General features: G+C 51.3%; 1 protein-coding gene across 1 annotated transcript in view; it reads right to left on the bottom strand.

Moving 5' to 3' along the window:
• CD99L2 (CD99 molecule like 2) overlaps positions 1–18,485 on the bottom strand; it is a 43,224-nt gene that overhangs the window by 16,317 nt on the left and 8,422 nt on the right. The window contains exons 2-3 of the mRNA XM_068957577.1: positions 3,881–3,946; positions 890–928 (exon numbers count right to left, since the gene is read on the bottom strand). Coding sequence (XP_068813678.1) covers positions 890–928; positions 3,881–3,946 — 105 coding nt within the window. The remainder of the gene's footprint in view (positions 1–889; positions 929–3,880; positions 3,947–18,485) is intronic.

Genomic DNA, 18,485 nt, shown 5'->3' with positions numbered 1-18,485 from the left:
ATGCACGTTGGTACCAGCTTTCTTATACTGAAGAGAATGGGGAAACAGAAGAAGAGAGTAGCTCAGGCTCAAGAAGGTAAAGCAGCTGGTCTGAATTTGCTTACGGCCAAACCAGAAGCATCTCGGCCTCAAGCCTGCACTCTCAAGTACTGCTATGCTTTCCTTCCCCTTGCACCATCTGCCTACTCACTTATTCACGTGAACACAAGTGCAGGTGGTCAGCAAGCTCCCAGGCCGTACTCTGTAACGTCTTGTCCTTGCCCCTGCAATACTGGAGCTCTACTTGCTTCAGCAAAGCAAGTTTCCCTGCAATGTGCTAGTTTTGTTGGAAAGAGTGAGAGGAGATGCGTTTGGAGAGGTGGTGTGGACAGATGAAGCTAATGCAGCTCAACCAGCTGAAGCAGTCCAGCTGCACAGCAGTTCGCTGCTTGCGAACCAGCTTCCAGCATACTGGAAATGCAAGGGAAAGGTGCTTTAAGCCTCATTCCTGCAGCTTGTCTAGGGCATTCACATGGGCAAGCAAAGGTTTCCACCCCAGAGCCTGAGCTTCTGCAAGTGCCCATGCGCATGCTGGTTCAACAGCACACTGATATCTGGGGCAGAGCGCAGGACAGATCTCACCCCCTTTATCAGCCGTGCGCTGCTCGGTGCTACGCTGAGCGCCTGGCTCTGGGGCGTTGCTTCAAATCCGCAAAGAGGAGCCCCTGCGAGCCCAGGCGGCTCCCTGTGCTGGCGTGGCGAGGGTGAAGCTCCAGTCCTCGCTGTCCCTGCTCGTGCAGTAGCTCCCCGCTTCGTGGACGCAGCCAGCAGGGCAGCTCGCGCTGCTCCGACCCGTACGGGAAACGAACCCAGCATTTTGCTAAATGATAGGCAGCTAAGCATGTCTCACCTGTCCCGCCTGCCGGCTTCCGGGGCGCCTTGGGAGTCGCTGCGGTAGAACAGAGGAGGGAAAAACATTAGTCAGGGGTATCACCCGGGAATCTTGCTTCTGTTCGAAAATAAGTGGCAAAGACTCCTGGCCAACATGTCTATAAGCCTTAAAACATAGAGGATCCCCCAGCTAAAGGCCACAGCCCTTCAGCAGGAGCCAAGCAGCATGTAAGCCTGATCTGATGCTCTGAACTCTCCTGGTTCTGTGTTTGCAAACTCCTTGGAGCCCAAAGCTGTAAAAGCCACAGGTGTGCGACCCTGAGCACACCGCAGCCTCGGTGCAAGGGCTGGTCTCCCTGTGCGCGCCAAGGCAAGCGTCTGTGGGGGCAGAGTTGTAGTTGGGGGCGAATGCTGCCTCTGTGTGGGCCAGCGTTGAGCAGAAGGCAGAGGCCCGTGAGAAGCCACTTCAAATTAAGACTCCAGACAAGAGCTGTACACAGCACAGGACGGGTGCTGTGCAGAAGGGTGGATAAAATAACATTGCGCAGTCAATGTTTTGTTGTTCCCTGCCTAGTCCCTTATCTAAGTGTACAATGATTTCCTGCGCTGCATGACGTAAAGGGTGTTCCCCCTCAGGGGCAGGAATTTCGGTGACATCCTAATGCTCAGATCCCAGCTCCTGTGGCTGTTCCTGTGCTAAAGCAAGCTATGATCTGCCATTGGGGGGCCTCTTTTTTTTTTTTTTCCTCTCCCCTCCCCTGCAAACCACTATCTATTAATAGCAGATGGCATTACCAAGTATATGAATAAATTATGAGCAAGAGTTCTGGCTACTCTACTCTCATTAATTTCCACCGGTGTCTCTGAATGCTGGAGTGCTTCATTTCCAGTGCATTGCTATGATTTGACTGGTCTCCAGATCCTTCATTTGGTTTCATTCTGGTATTGGTATAATCAGCTCTGGAGATGGGTATAGCGTTCAAGCGAAGCTGTGAGGAAAGCATTGCCTTTCCCCCTCCTGTGCTGCCAGGACTCCAGCCTGGAGAAGCTCCAGCTTCTCTATGCTTAGAAGTGGTGGTTATGCACTTCAGACCAATCTCCCTGTGTACTATAAGCAAAGGACTTGCAATATGCAATCCTAGGTCAGCATCCGATCGAGCAGCGACCAAGTCTTAACACCTCATGATCTGTCACCCTCCTACTATGAGGATGTCTTTAACCCGCCATGTCATGGAAGGCCTGAAGTGAAAAACTTGATGTTTTATTCCATGTAAATTCCAATGTAACGTAGCACAATTATCTCTCTGTTGTTAGACTGTAAAGCAAGAGGTTTCAAAACCCTCTTATAGCTTTCGCTGAAGTGAATCTCTTTGCAGAGCTCTCTGCAGGGCTGGGCACTGCTTTTAGGACGAGGGTGCGGGGAGGGCTTGCTTGTGTCACCCTGCAGAGGCACGGGAGACAGGACGGGACGGTCGCTGGGGGCTGTGAGTGGGACTGCTGGGGCAGTGCAGGCGGTGGGACGTTTTCCAGGCTCGGTGCCCCGGGTGCTCACTCCTGGACACAGCTTTGGCCAGAGGCTGGCTGTAACCCGGTGTTTTTAGAAAGGGTCTGTGAAGCCTACTAGTGACAAAGGAGCCTACTCTGCAACCTGCTGGGCCAAATCCTCCACCAGGGTAAAGCTGCAGAGCCCTGGCAATGTCAGGGCACTTAGGCACATCGCCTGTAGCTTTGGCCTGGTGTTTTGAAGCACTAAGAAATGCACCTACCATACCACTGATAAAATGAACATGACATGCAACCCGCTCCACTGCAGTGTCTCTCCATGGCCACAACCAGAAATTTAAGCTGGTTAAATGACTAGATGCAGATGAGCTTTGAACTCAGTTTATGAAAGGAGACGTCAGAGTTCAGAGGAGAAATGCTGCAAGTGCTCTGAAGGGAGGGAGAGGCAAGTGTCTCCTCCCATCAGCTGCTCTGATGCGCTTATCCGCAGTAAAAAACTGTTAGTTGGATTATCTCACTTTTGGTGCTCCACCAAATTTAATGCAACCAGGGTGGTGTAAAACTGATAGGACCCCTGCCCTTAGACAGGCCCCGGGGCCAAGCTCTAACAGGCACCTTTACTCCCTCTGTGACACAGCCTGGCCTTGATTTACATACAACTGCATCTTTCAAAGCCAAATATTAAACATCAGAGTGCCAGAAATAAGGTATCTCCCTTGGAAATGAGTTTCCTTTAACTGGCAGGTTACAGTTGAAAATAAGCAAACGAAAGCAACAGCCAAGCATGCTGTTTGATTTTCCCCCGGTTGCAGTGGGCCTGACGGCTCAGCGCCTCTCCGGAGGGGATTTGGGAGCGTGAGAGAAACTTAATCTGCAAAAGGAAGGTGCTTTCCCTCTTCAGACTTCTTTCTGTGCCCAGTGGATCGCTGGCACTGGGAACGGGAGGCTGCTGGGCGAGTCAGAGCACTTGTTAAGGCTGCCAGACTGGGCGGCTCTGAGGACGCTCCTGGGAGGCAGGCACGTCCGGGGCTCTGCAAACGCGGGAGTCCTGCACCCTGGCAGTGAGGACAAGGCAGGCACGACTCGGTGCATGAATCTCATAAATAACCCCCAACCCGGCCCTCACCAGCTGAAAGAGAAAAGTGGTATGCATTAACTTCCACGCAAAATTGGGAATATTTGTTACTAGATGTTACTTACGCGTGCAAGCAGTCAAGAGCCCGCAGAGATGTGTTCAGTGCTGTGGTCATGTCAAAATAACACTATAACTCTGCAATTTGCTAACCAAAATCAAAAAACAAAGGAGCCCAATGCAAGCAACTTCTACAGGAATATTGCTAATTCCAGCAGGTGCCAAGTATGGAAACTGAGTCCATCCTGGTAGAGACGATGAGGTATCTGTAACCCTCCGCCACCCTCTATTTGCATACAATCTCAAAGAATAATTGTATCTCTTAATTACTACTGGTTTTTCTCCTCTTTAAAAGTATAAATATATTTGACTTACGTCGTTTGGTGGTGAGACCATACAGAGCATCTTCCAGGTTAAAGTCATTTAGGTCATCCCCATGACCTGGAGATAAAGAATCAGCATTGGTTTTACTTGCTTCACGCAAAGTAAGTTGCCCTTAAATACAGCATGGCTAGACTTGTTTGCTCAATTTGCTTTAGTTTTTAGAGGGTTTTTGCTTTTTTCTAAACCTGACCCATCATCAGTGCTGACGAAGACATCAGCTTTCTCAGAACGCTAAGACTGTTAAATTGCAGAGCAGTCATCTCTGGATTTTCCATTTGTCTGCCCTAATGGATGTGGTATAAAAACACATGCTACACTTAAATTTGTCAAGCAGAGCTACCAATTCATTTCTCTAGCTGCCACTCATCTGTGGCTGTGCTCACGATTATATGTTTGCTAAACACCATGAAAATATTGGAACAGCACAGACAAATTCAGTGAAAAAACAAAAAAACCCCACGCACCTCTTCTCTGAAAGTGCATTCCAACATCAAAGATTTCATATTAAAATTCTGAGGCTGGCTGCCAAACAGACAACTTAATTTTTCAGAGACCGCCTGAACCACTGTCTTGGTAACGTACACTAGGAACATACCCAGAGCCAAGGAATACACCTGACAAACAGACGGCAAATTTATTGTTAAAGATGCCTTACAACAACTCCAATCACTTTATGATATCCCAGGGATGACTCTAAACTAGATGGTGCTCTGATGCGATAGGACCATCTAATCCTTCCTTTCTCTGACTTTTTTTGCATCATGTTAATTACTGTTGACTTACCCTAGTTCTGAATGTATTTGTCTTGATAAATTCATGCTTTTACATCTCAGAGCATGCTGAGTAATTAATATCCTTTGGGTTTGCTAAGTACTGCAGCACTGCAAGAGAACATTAAAATGGCTTTCCTCTTATTCCTACTGCTAAACGGATTTAGCTCTTGCCACCTGAGCTCCAGCTTGCTTCATGAATAAATTTAAAGCTTTACTGACAGGGACAATAACAATGCAAAGGCACTAGTCCATCAGAAAGCAGGTATCAGCATTGCAGTGAAAAACTTCTACAGAGAGTGGCCACTGAGTATTACAAGACATTCAGCTCCAGTTTCAGGTATTTGCACATCACACCTTGTTTCATTTACCGTCTATTTGAATGTAAAGTCAGCAAACATGAGCTGGTTTAAGGGCAGGGTGCCCGGTGCGGAAGTTACTGGGTGCTCCCCTCTCGGGCGGCGCAGCGCTCAGCGTGGAGCTGCGGCGGGGTGTAAGAGGGATACCAGCCCTCAGCCGAATTTCTCATTGAGATGGAGCATTCAGATGCTTCCCTGTGTGAGCCTGGAGGAAGCAGTGGTGCAAGGCGAGCGTCCCGTTGCAGGTGGAGCCAGTCACCATGCTGAATCCATGAAGCAAGATGTACTGACGAACCCCTCGTTTAGAGACCTACTGCAAAGAGTAATGCTCAGCATCCCGAACCTCCCGCGCATGTGACTCCGCTCCCTCCCCTGCCTTCGCCAAAATATTCCCCTCTGGGGCCTTATTACTGTGAAATATCTGCACTGCGCGACAGGACCGGCTCTGTGGCGCTGGCAGCGCACGAGAAGCAGCAGGATTACGAGGTGCACCGCCGGAGCAGGCTGCCGGCTCGCGGAGAGGCGCCCGGCGCTGGCACCCCTTCCCAGCGGGGCTGCTTCTCCCCCAGCCTTTCTTCAACTTGCGGCAATCAGTGGGGCTCTGTCATTCTTGTTTTTCTATTTCAAACTGCATTTGGAAAAAAAAAAGGCAGAAGGGGAAAACCACTGCCTGTCTCTGGCGTGATGAGGGTCAGAAGGGAGAAGTGCTACAACTCCTCCTCAGTGACAACGCGGTGTCGCCACATCTCATTGCAGTTCCTTCTCACCCTGCGGTTTGCAGTAAGTGCAAAATTAACCGACAGGAGGAATACGGTGGTAATACCAGCACTCACATTTGTATGCCAAGAGCCTTCCCTTCCCTCTCCTCTCCCTCTTTCTGTTCTCAGTGATTACATAACGGTAAGGGCGCTGATTTGCTGTACCCCAAGGTTATGCAATTAGCAGATCCGCGCTGTGTTTTACTCCCTGCATAGGGCAACGCCACTGCTGAAACGCGCTGTCAGAGGGAGACGGGGGCTCGTCCGCCGCGCGGTTAGACTGGACCGCAGTAGCAGATGTGTGCAGTTTGCTTTCGAAAGCACGGTCGCGATCGTCCCTGGCACCGCCGGGCTCTTCTGGTCCGCCAGAAGCAGACTTGGACTGGCTGCAACCAGGCCTGTCTCGTAGGGGCAGAAAAGCCTGCTCGGAGCGCCCGGGAGCGCCGTCGCGATTGCGGTTGGTGACTGCACCTAGAAATCCCCGTGCGTGCGCCGAGGCTTGCTGAGCTGGGAAGGCCGCGAGTGCCCGGCGGGGTCCCGCGTCCCCCGCAGGCCGGCCCTCGTGCCCGCGGGTCCCGCGGTGCTCGCCGCGCGGGGCAAGCGTGGGGAGCGTCTGCAGCGACTGCCGACACCATCCTTGATGCAAGCAGAGCTCTCCCTTGAAAAATGACAGGATTTCGCGCCACGGCCCCTACTCCCACGCTAGGCTGTGCCGAACGGAGCTGTTCGGGATGACAGGAGCCACAGGGCACGTGCGGCCGGCGCGCGAGCCGTCACGGGACGCGTGCGCGGTGCGAAAGCGAGCGCTCCCGCCTCCCGGCTTTGCCCGTTTCTGTGGAGAGCGGGGACGCAGGCAGGTGCTGTGATTAACCAGAGCGAGCCACTGAACGACGCTCGCACCTACTCACGCAGAATGGCAGCTCCCCTTGGCAGCTCTTCCCAGGGCATTAATATGCTAGTAGTAACATAACCTGCCGTTACGCTGCCGCTCCCCGAGTCCTGCGCAGGAAAGAAGAAATCCCACGCTCGCAAGCCCCAGGCCTGAGCCTCCTCGTGCAACTACTCCTGCCAACGGAGGATGCGGCCGGAGAGGGAAGAGACTGCCTCTTCCAAACCCCCCCCTCCAAACCCACAGCTGCCTAAGAGCAGGGCCGGAGCTGGGAAGGTTTCAACGCGCTCCGCCCCTGTACTCACGGGAGCCCACGTAAAACAGCGTGTCCTGCATTGCGCGGGCACTCCTGGGGGGGAAATCCAGCACTGACCAGAAGCGCTGTGGCTCCTAGTGCCAGATTTCTACCAGGCTAACAAGAGGGGAGGGACCTCCCGGGTGAACTTTGTTTTGCAGACAGGAGAAATTTGGATAAGTGTAAACGGAGGCTAGTGAACAACGCAGCAGTATCTCAGCCTTGTCTTGCACTGAGGCTGCTCAATGCCAAACGTGAAGTCAAGCTGCTGTTTGGATTGGGTCGCCCTTTGTCCCAGGCCAGGTTTCCATGCAGATGAGGAAAAGTGTTGATACGTTTAATTTCCCACTAAAACCTTACCTACAAATTACAGTATTTGGCACAACCCATTTCACCGGGCTTTCTTACTGCTACCCAAGGCAAATCGCGAGAGATCAATTTCCAGGGCAATTTAAACCAAGGAATTCCCCAGGTGTTGGCAAGGATTAATAATAGATTGCTAGTTAATTGAAGCTGACAACATCTTTATTTCATGCAAATAGTGTTATAGAGATATTACCCCTTTTATGGATCAATAACCAAGTACCGCTATCAAAGACGTACAACTTGCACGCTCACTCTGACAGAGGAGAACTGAACACTCCTCTCCTCACTCTTGTATTAAGTTATGAAGCAGTAACGAACTTGGCGCTTCACAGCCAGATGCTTAAAATCCAAACAACATACTCGGTGGGCACGTTTACCTTGTAAGCACACTTGTAGAGGAGGCAGCTCTGTTGGGCATTTGTAGCAGGGAACTGATATTGAGCAGCCCCTGATCTATTCCCCGCTCTGTCTCACGGCAAATCGCTGCTTCCAGGTGCCGCAGCCCCTCTAGCTCGCCAGCCGCCACAGAGTTGGTCTTCCCAGGCTGGTAACACCCATCCTCTGATAAGAAGCCGTATATACCACACAGTATCTTTATAGTAAGGCTCGTTTATACTCTTTGAGCAAAGCTAAGGCTCGTTTCTGCATATTATAGATCACAACACAGCCTGTTGCTAAGTTTTAGAAATGTCTGTCTTTAATGCATGCTAAACATCCAAGTTAGTGCAGGCGCTCACATTTCATTTCCCCCTCAGGATATACCCAAGCTGCCTACAACCCGTTATAGGACTACAAAACCACAGATATATGAAAGGCTCAGGAAAACATTCTTCATTGATTATTCAATATTGGCGAGCAGTACTAGACCTTTATGGGGGTTTATTACTAGACGATGGTTTGGGTTTCCTTTCTACCTTTGTCCTTGTATCAAGTACTTGGAAGGATTCTTGTCTCTGGATGTTTGGACTGAAACCCCAGTGCTAAGGGCCAGCTGAAAAGTGAAGTAAGTCATCATTGCTGGCCAAGCACTACCTGTTCCTGCGGAAGGGTTTCACACGGCTCCTTCAGGGCTCCTGAATATGTGCCCAGTTATCTTCTTGCTTCATTTATCCGCAGTACAGGCCTTGCAATAGGAAAGAGAAGAACAGGGACTTGCCCTCTGGCCTCATGGCCTTTCTTCTGAAGCCTATAGCGAGGTAGCTATTATGTCCAGAGGAGGCTTTGGGGTTTCTGTACTCCTCTGCTGCACTGAAGACAAACCCAATGAGGAGTTTCCTTTACGAGTGCTGACTTCTCATTTATTTATTTATTTAAAAACCAAAAAAGAGACAAACTCCAATTGTCTAGTGTTAGGTGGAGACTATTGAAACCCTGTTTATCCATATTGTAGCTCCTACAGATCTGCCCTTCTTCCATCGGAGCCCTTCCACCAGGTAAGTGATAGATGCTAATGCCTGGACGTCGGCCTGACTGGACTGGGCCGCTTTTGTACCGTTCCTACCAAACTGGGCACGGAGGGGGTCTGACCAATGACTCGCGTAACGAAACAAGTACATAGCAGACTCTGTAGCCTGTGCATCTGAAGTACATCCAATGCTGGGGAGCTGGCAGGTGGCAGCGGTGGAGTCTCTTAGCTCCGCTCTTGGCCAAGAAGGGTGACTAGCAACCGCGGAGATGTGTGGTCGGTTGGGCCACCAGCTGGAGCTGGCAATCCAGTCCGGAGAGAATCGTACACGGGATGACACTTACACTTTACTCCACATAACGGTTCTCCATGCAGGATGAACCAGTGAGCTATGTGAAGCACTCCTGTGCTCTGCGGTCACTGCGTCAAGGTTGTTTTCCACATGCTGTACATTTGGCTGGCTCTGGAGCATCCAGGAGACCATACAGTTTATGGTGGGGAAGAAAAACAGACGAACAGGAGGCATTTTCCATATTTTTCTTGAAGCGGCAATCAAAAGAAACGGAGCCAGGACACCTAGTGGTATGTAACATTAATCCCCCAAATTCCACCGCTCTGAGAGTTGAGGGGGGAAAGCTGCAGCCAAGCCTGCAGCTGCCCTGACGGAGGCTATAAAACAGAAAGGTGAGAATTATGGCAGAGAGCATTGTAGGCTTCGAGGCTTCTCTCTGAATTCCCTTGCTTTGCTAGATATATTTTTAATCAGAGCTAACTGCTCTTTGAAGGTAGAGGATTTTTTTGTGCCTTAATGTATTCTTTCCTCATTATTTTCTGTAGCAGGCAGCTCAAATGTGCAATTGTACTCGTCAGCTTTTTAGTCTTCACAATTATATATATATTCTAATTAAGCCCCACTGTTTGACAAAGCTCGAATTATAGTATCATAATTCACACCTAGTACATTGTTAGGCCGCATGCAATATTAGGAGAGGTATTCCATTTCTAGTGCAAGCCTACATATCTCTCTGTGCAAGTATATATGTGTCTTGCTTCCTTGGGAATGTAGAGCTTGTGAAGGTACTAGACTGACAGCCCAGGATATTAAGGGAGAATGCAAAGCAGATACTAGGGCAGGCGAGAGTAATTCAAGTTGCCTGAGTTTATGCACCTAACTCAGGTGTAATGCGCCAGTCAGTGGATGGGAGGGAAGGAGGAAAGCTTGTGCCAAGCAGTGGTGAAAGCACCAGTATCTCCCCAGTGACCCACCTCTTAATTTAGGTACTGAGTCAGAGAGTGCAAAAGCCCTTGCCCTCCAGCTGTGGCACCCAGCAGAGGAAGGTGAGGATGGAGGGTTTTGAGCTGTGGCTCTGGGCAGAGCAGAGTGGGCTTGCACTGTCTGGGTGAAAACACTGCTGATTCAGCCACTGTCCAGGATGCTCAAGCGTGGTGGAGCTGGCATGGAGGTCTGCATTGTGCTAGCGTCACTGCCGTGCTACCTGCTGGACTCCGCTGTTAGGACAAATTTTCCCACTGTCTCAGCAAAGACAAAACTCCAAGGATCGGTGGGGAGAGTGCCCTCCCCGAGGCTGTTTTTTACCCATGCTGTGCACAGCGCACCAGATGCTGCGATTAAGTATCTCACACTTGTGAGGATGATGCTGTAGGGACCGGCACGGGCAGCGCCTTGCACCTGGGCTCCAACCCTTTGAAATTCTTTGTGCTCCTGCCACCCACGTCTTATCTAATACCTAGGATACCTCTGCATGACAGGTCGCAGTCCCCACTCCGCAACGCCCCGTCCTTCTGCGGGACCTGCGATATTCAGCATCCTGCGCTTGGCTTTGGGGGGTTTCTCTGGGTGTGCACCCCGGTCCATGTGGATTTTGCTTTAAAATTAATGGGAAGAGATCTCTTCTAAAAACATACCTCCCAGGCTCCGTGTGTTTCCTGGGCCCATTTGTTTTTACTGAGTAAGGTGTCTGACTTCACGGGCAGCTCTCCTGCCTGCAGCCCGGCTCGGACGGACACCAGCGTCCACGCTCGCACCCACTTGGGCCTGTCAGTTTGAAGTCTGAATGTAAAGACAAGGGTAAAGAAAAGGAGCAGCAGGCTGGCACTGGGCTGAGAAAGCAGGTTCATCCCTCCGCGGGGCCAGCGGGTCCTCACGCAGGGCTTGTGCCCGGCAGGAGAGCAGCTCCGTGTTTCTCTGATGCTTGCAGCGCCTGCGCACGGCGACTTTATCCTGCCGGGGTGCCCAGTGCTCGCTGGCTCCCGAGCCCGGAGCACAGCACTACCCATGCGAGGGGCACAGCAGATCTCCCCAGAGCTGGGGTGTCACGTTCGGTCCGTGAGGGCAGCTCCAAGAGCAGCGCTGCCAGAAACGACAACCTCAGAGGAGCTGAACTTCTCTCCAAAGAGCTGCCAAGGCTCTCTCTTCAACACAGCTTTCCCCCTGAAATTTCCTGCCTTGGAAAGGAAACTGTTAACTTCCCCTGGATGTTCACCTGCTGGGTTGTGCCAGAATCCGGATCCCGCTTTCCGCAAGCTGCCAGGGAATACAGACTCCCGGGGATATAAATGATGGGAGGATGCTGCCCCTTCGCGCAAGACGGCCACGCGGGGAGAGCAGGGTCCCAACCTCCTCCCACGCAAGGAAAGGTCTGCCTGGAAGCAAAGCAGGGAAGAAACGTATGACAGCGCCACTACCGCCAGTGCTCCTCCCGCGCTGTAGTGCGACTGACGGGCTTGCACCGCTGGGCACATCAGCACAGGCTGGTGCACAACGCGACTGAGAGCAGCAGGATGCAGCTGCCAGAGCTCGTGCTGGGATAGCTGCCCTTACTGGGATAGCCCCATCTTCTTGCTGGGGACTATGCAATGCTGCTGTCCTCGTTCTCCATTTTCAGTAAAGCATTTTGATTTCCAGAAGTACTAATCAAAATCACTCTTGATTATGGCAAAAACAACCTCTGCTGTATTTTTTTAATGCAATTAACAAGGGTATATGGTAATTCCAAGCAATCTTGCTCTTGAGATTAAAGGAAAGCTTGCCAGGAAGCACATGAATAAAGCGTTAAGATGAGAATTTGCATAATGAAGACTTTCTCTTTGCAGAAGGACTAATGGTGGTTATGTTTGAAACCTATTAACAGAAATGCTTAAAAGCCTCTGCTAGAGTCAGCAAACTGACAGCTCGTTGCGGTGACCTGCCCAGTTTCCCTGTCGTCCGACTCCCCTCCCACGCGCCGGCTGCGGGCCCGGCGGTGCTCTGCGCCGCAGAGACCCCGGCACGCCGGCTGCCGCGGGCGCAGCTCCGGAAGCCCTCACCTCCAGGGACCCCCGAGTTCTGCCGGGCTCCCGGAGCCCTCTTTCTCCTTGGGCTGCCAGAGCCGCGGAGCGAGCCGCTAGAGGGAGACCGGACCACGGCGTTCGCCCACCCCGCACCGCGACGGGAGGGCATCGGCGCTGGACGGACGGCCCTCGGCCAGCAACGTTTCTGCTGCTCAGCGCAAGGCACCTGTGCCCGTTTGGTTTTCAAGCCACAGAAAAGTTCCATATTTTTGTACGCTGGAGCACCTGGACAGCAAGAGGTCTGTTGCCATTTGATTTCAAGGCTTACTGGGAATAATTTTAACTTTTTTTTTTCTTTTGACTGTTTTTAGTCCCTAGCTCCAGGGAAGCTCAGTACCTAGTTGAAATGGCATCAGCCCTAGAGCACCGACATGGGATGAAAACTTCTTTTATGCATCCAGCAGCTAAGAGGTGTTTTATGCAGAGAAAATTACATCAAAGACTGCCCAGCAGGGCCCCAGGCTCCTCTCGGTGCTATCCATACTTGTGCACCCAGAGTCAGGTCCTCGCAGCGAGCAGGGACCCATGATGTCTTGTCATCTCCTGACCGTGCCATGTCCATCTTAACGTCCGAGCCTCGCACCTAGGGATCATGACGGGGCACTGAGGGGGAAATCTACCTGGACATTCCCAACGTGTGGCAGCCTCCTCTGCAGGCTGCAGGAGAAGGAGGCACTCTGGGCTCGGTGCTTCCCAACCCACACAAGGAGATTTTACGCTCCAGCATGTCAGAGCAGCCCAGCAGCTGCTCTAGGTGCTGCCCAGCTGCTCCCAGGGGCCTGGAGGTGCATGCAGAGTGCCGCACACTGCCTCGGTGCTGTTCCTTCTGCCCCACACCTCCCTGAGAGGCTCTGAGAGGCTGCATCGGGTCAGATTATTGCCTACAGTGCAGTAATTTCTATTCGGGCTTATCCTCTCTGCTGCTAATCACAGCATTGCAAGGGAAACTGTGCTTCAGCCCCTCATGCGGCCTATCTCCTACGGCCCTCGGCAGGACAGAGCCTCAACCAGAAGAGCAAGATGGGAACCACCTCCTCTCCAAAAAAGCACGCTGGCACACGGGCAAGGAACCTCACTGTTGAGAAACCTGCAGAGCACATTCCTGCATAAGACCCCCGAGAGCTAACCTGTCCTCCCCATATTGACTGACACAGCTACTGACACAACTGTCAAGCCATGGCAGTGCTTGATGCACTCAGCAACCAGCAATGGTAGGCGGGTGCTGACACAAGGAAAACAAGACCAACAAACTGAGCTTCATTTGGCGGACTTCAGGCTCTCTCTCAGCAGACATCATTAGCACCACTAATGCTAATGCTCCCAGTGAACAGGCGGAAAGCAAGTCCTCCTTATGAATTTTCCCATAATGCAGTGAATGCTCCAGGGATGCCTGTGGATGAGGCCTTGCAGCAGAGACCAGCATCCCTCTGCCTTGCACAATGCTGAACGGTTGCCCTAACAAGAAGTTCCTTTTTCTCACCATGGGCAGAAAGTAAAACCTTTAGATTGCCCACAAAGAGCCAGAACAAGCAATGTTGCTACTGCAGACCCCCTTGATGTCACACTGCCTTATCAAGGGACCCTCAGGTTCATCCTCTCAGCCACCAAGCCAACCCTGATCATGACCCTGAAGAAGGATCGTGCATTACTGGTCTAGAGGCACTCTCTCTTTGCTGCACCACAGCACCAGGAGAGCAATACAAGCTGTTGGCAGGTCACTCTCCAAAGAGCAGACAAAAAGCACCACGGGGAGGAGTTTCTCATCCACTGCCATCTAGCACTGTCTTTCTCGCTCATTCACATAAAGATTTAAAATCCCAGAGGACAGGCACTCGCTCCTCCTCCTCCTCTGTTCAGACCTGCGCCCAGCAGCTGCATCCAGTAACGGGCTCGCAGGAAAGCTGGCACAACTTTGTGTGGGGGCCTGCACGGATAGCACAAGGAAACTTCAAAAGTTGAGCGTGAAGGAAAGGCGCTGGCCTTGCTCTCCCAAATTTTCACATGCAACATCAACATGTGGAAAGAGCACAGGCTCTGAACTTGCCTGCTAGAAGATCAATTTTCCCATCAGGTTGCTGTTCCTCCAAACACTGCTGTTCAGGAAGTGATGACAGCTGAAATTTCCCAGCTGCCTTTACAGGAGTCAGAGCGATCTTACCAGCCTGCCGGAGCGAGACAACCTCGCATCCATCTCCAAAAAGCCCAAGTAACCAGGGAGCAGCCAAACGTTTCCTGAAGGGACAGAAAGCCCCCGCAAAGACAGAGGTGTTTAGCTGTGCTAAATTCTTGTCTCAACTTTCTCCTCCTTCCCAACATTTCTCTTTTTATCTGCTCTCAGACCTACTGATTAAAAAATGCAGAGATTACTGTATTCCACTTTTTATTAAAAAAATTAGAAGAGAGAGGAAATTAGCTGAATGGCTTGGTCCCTCTGGAGACTGAGCTTACCTGCCAACTCATTTTGCTTTTAAAACCAACATCTGTCTGCCAACTCAGAGGACATATAAGCACAGCAAATGGGTTTTTATCCTTAAGCTTTGGGACCAAAACTCTCAGACACACGTTTGCTCCTGGAGGGAAACGGTGCGTTTCTGTTCGTTTTGCCTCTCTGCCAGTGTCACTGTCAGCACGGCGACCTAGCAAGCCCCAGCACGGGAGGGGACTCGAAACGCCAGCTGGCTCCACAACACCGTGCCGCACTGCTGCCCTAATAAACGCGGCCTAATCCCGGAGGTGACGCAGCCAGCGCCCTCGGGCAGTCGCACAGCAGCTGTTTCTGGTGGGTACCCGACCCAGCGCCACTCGCGAGGAGGAAGGAGGGGAGAGAAAAGCCAGCTCCATGTGTCACATCACGTTGGCCTTGGCCGCTCGATGTGACAGCGCTCGGTGCAAACAGCGGCAACGTAGTGCAGGTCTCCGATGCCTCGGGGACCGTATTCTCCCACAGGCTGGCCGAGCCATACGACAGCCCCAGCGCTCATGGCGCTGCACAGGTCCCTCTGCACCGTCTGTTGTCTGACTGCTACCCTGCGCGGTGTTTTGGGCAAGGGGTGGCCCCGAAGACAAACGTGGACGCGCAGAGTCATGAGTCATGAATTAGACCATTGAGAGCTGCCAGCGTGGGGTGGCACCAGCCGAGGGTTTGATCCATGCAGAGATAGCTTGCCCCGGGCGGTGGGTGGACCGTCAGGCTGGACGGGACCACCTCAGCTGCTCAGGACACACCAGCCCTGGAGGTCCGCAGCTCTTCTCACCTCGGCCAGCCTAACAGCCCCGCTCTCCAGGCGAGCACAAATCGGCACGTGGCTTCCCCATCTCAGAAGGACAAACATCTCCAGGCAGAAAGGCTCTCTAGATGGTAGCAGCAACCCTCAACAGCTCAGAACAAAAAGCCAAACCCTGCCCAGGGCGATGTTCCCGGGAGCCAGGAAAGGGTTTGTCTTGGGGTTTCCCACTGGATGACTTGAAACCCTGATTTGTCTCTGCTTCTACTCCTACACCCCAGGTGTAATTCTCTTTGATTCAGTACAATCTTCTCTCTGAGACCCAAGTGAAACAGAAAGTTTCCTTAGGTCTGTTTGCACCCAGCCCCCACCCCAAACTGATCTGAAATTAAGTACCCCTGTTCAGACAAAACAAGATGCCAATCAAAATGACTTTCTTTTGTATCAACAGTCAAAGCTTTCACCATTTCTAAGGCTCTCTGACATCTCCACACTTAAAGTGGGTGACAAATTTTCTAAGCAACTGTAATAAGATAATTGTTCTTTGAGATTTATGTCAAAAAAAGAGGTCTCTGCTGCAGCTTTTCACCTGTTCTGAAAACTGCTTTCAATTAGTCTCTAGATGAATTGCGTTCGGAGCAAAAGGCTGGAAGTTTCTGAGCACAAATATTTAAGGTTCTTTGCTTTTTGAAAAGAGCCTGAGTCCAAGCCCAGACGTATCTGTGATCAAGACAGGGAAAGTGCACAGATTCCTGTGTCCCCGGATCGGATATAGGTATACTGTGCCAGACAGCTAACGAGGGCAGGGAGAGCTAAAGCCTGTTTAAGACTCCCTGGCCAATCTGACTCTGAACCTGGAAAGAAAGTCTCTGAGCCCCTCCGAGACACTAGGAAATGCCACAGGTAGCCCCCAATAATTCAGAATCACAACAGAAGGCAAAGAAAGTTGCATCTTATATTCACTCTTTTGCTGTTTTTTTTAAAAAAGAACAATTTATTATATCTAAAAGGTAGAGGGAAGTGTAGAAGGCATCACGTCTTATTCCCAGACCCTCAGCATTTTGTGAAGTGATGGAGGGGAAATTAACATCAGCCCCATCCAACAGGCTAGAGAGTGGTTAAAAGCGACTTTCTCAAGTCACTGAAGACCCAAGAACATCACCCACATCTCCAGGACGTGGGCTCGTCCCCTGCTCCTGTGCGTGCATGTTGCCTCTGGGTAAGGCGGACGGTCTCCCGAGGCTCTTCTAGGAGCCCCGGGCCAGGGGCGAAAGCTAGCCTGAGATGCCTCAGCAACATGGGGAAAATTCGGTTTGCGATCTTTAGCGAAGGCGAGAAAAATGAAAAGTTATTTTTCCTTCCTATGACTTTATGTGCAAAACTTGGGTGTTTTCACATCTTCCGTGTGCTGTCCAAGCAACGTAATTATACAGTCATTACCAGGTATGTTTAACATAGAGATTAGCCATTTGATTTGTGCTCACAGGTTAAGAAATGACTATGAAATCGCCTAGGGCCAAAGGCAACTGTTTTAAACTAGGTAACAAACTGTGGCATGAATGTGTTTTGTTCCTAACCCGGCACAGAGCGACTGATGGCAAAGCTAGTGATGCAGGAGTCCAAAGAAAACGGAAGTAGGAGATGAAATGCTTATCACCTGATTCCCAGTGGAAAGAGATTTCTCTCATCAGATAAAGATCAAGAGAAGATGCTGTAGTTAAAAGTAGGTAAATAGGGAATTGCAGGGTAAAAACGCTGGTTCATCACTTGGGACGTGCTGCTTCTGTTAGACTGTGCTATTTAAAATAGGAAGTAGAACTGCAGCGAAAATTAAGAGCTCGGTGATGTTGATAGATTGAGCGAGGCTCTCGGAGAGCAGGCGGGATTACAGCCTCCGCAGCTGGCTGGAGGCATTTGTCTGCCCCTCGTCACCGAAGCCTGCAATGCAGGGCTGCTCCCGTGCAGCCACGCGAACCCTGCGCTCCTTTTCACCCTATCTAGCCCACCGATGCTGGGTTGGTAGGGGGGAGGTTTGCTCCAAATTCAGCGGCTCCAGCTCATTTTGGCATCCCTCGTGCATTAGGAGCAGCTGGTGTGGGAGATGGATTAGGAAACTGGATGTCAGCTGGCCGCGATCAGTGCCGTTCGTTGCCCCGTGAGGGGAAGGGGCTGGCAGCCCTGGGCTGGGTGGCCTGGCAAGGAGAGGGGCTGCCACCACGCTCCCGAAAAGCAGCAGCAGAGATGTGCTGGAGGCAATTCTTCCTAGGCTGTTCAGGAGCTGGCTGTGATTTGTAACATCCTGTTCTGCCAAACAGGACCGAGCTGCCTCCATCCTGCACGGTCATCAGCAAAATTCGCTGCTGCTGGCTCAGCTCCGGCAGGCGCATCGCATCCCATCGCCCTCGGGGCTGGATCATGTTTAATAAGGTGGGTTTGGCTGTCCTGCTAAGGATATCCTGCTTATTTGTCACCTCTGAGTAAAACTCTGCCTGTGGACAACCATGTCCAAACCTCCTGTCGCAGAGCAGTTTTGGGAAGTTTTGAGGACAGCAGAGTCCAGGGCTTGCACCCGCTCCTGACCGCTTTGGCTGCACAGATAAGGCCACATATAAAACCAAAAAGAGTAATGTAAGCTTCACCTAAACGCGATTGGATCTACAGGCTGGATGATGACACTTTTGTGCATCACCAGCTGCCAGCGAGCAGGGCGGGCTCCCGGACCTGATGTCCTCCTCCACATGCACCGACTTCTCACGGGTTGTCTCCAAGCTACCGCGGGCTGTACTGGCTTTTTGTTGAGCTCTTGCAAGGTTTTCCATAAGAAGGCAAGATCTCTTGCCTTTTGACCATGTTCTTATCTTTGTGTCAAAACCTTTAAGCTGCTTGCAACTCGCTGAATTCGCTAGTCCCTCCCTTTTTCCCGGGTCTGAGCGAACGTACCAATGCCAACGTTGTGGCCAGGCCAGATCAGCTGCTCCCCCAAACCTGCTGAACACACCGTTACCGGCACAACAGCGTCTTTACACAGAAAACGCATTCACAAGGGGCAAAAGCAGAATCCTCTGTAAAGTGGGTGGGAAAGCTCTTCTGAAACAGTTTTGCCTAGAAAAAAGTGTCTCTATTAAGCCAACGACAATTTCTTTATCAGCAAAAATTCTGAAAGTTTTTGTTACTGAATT

Source organism: Struthio camelus, chromosome 11 (assembly GCF_040807025.1).
Source record: "Struthio camelus isolate bStrCam1 chromosome 11, bStrCam1.hap1, whole genome shotgun sequence".
In the NCBI taxonomy this organism is placed as follows: domain Eukaryota; kingdom Metazoa; phylum Chordata; class Aves; order Struthioniformes; family Struthionidae; genus Struthio; species Struthio camelus.
Note: the sequence above shows the minus strand (reverse complement) of the source record. Positions and strands in the feature narration are given on the sequence as shown.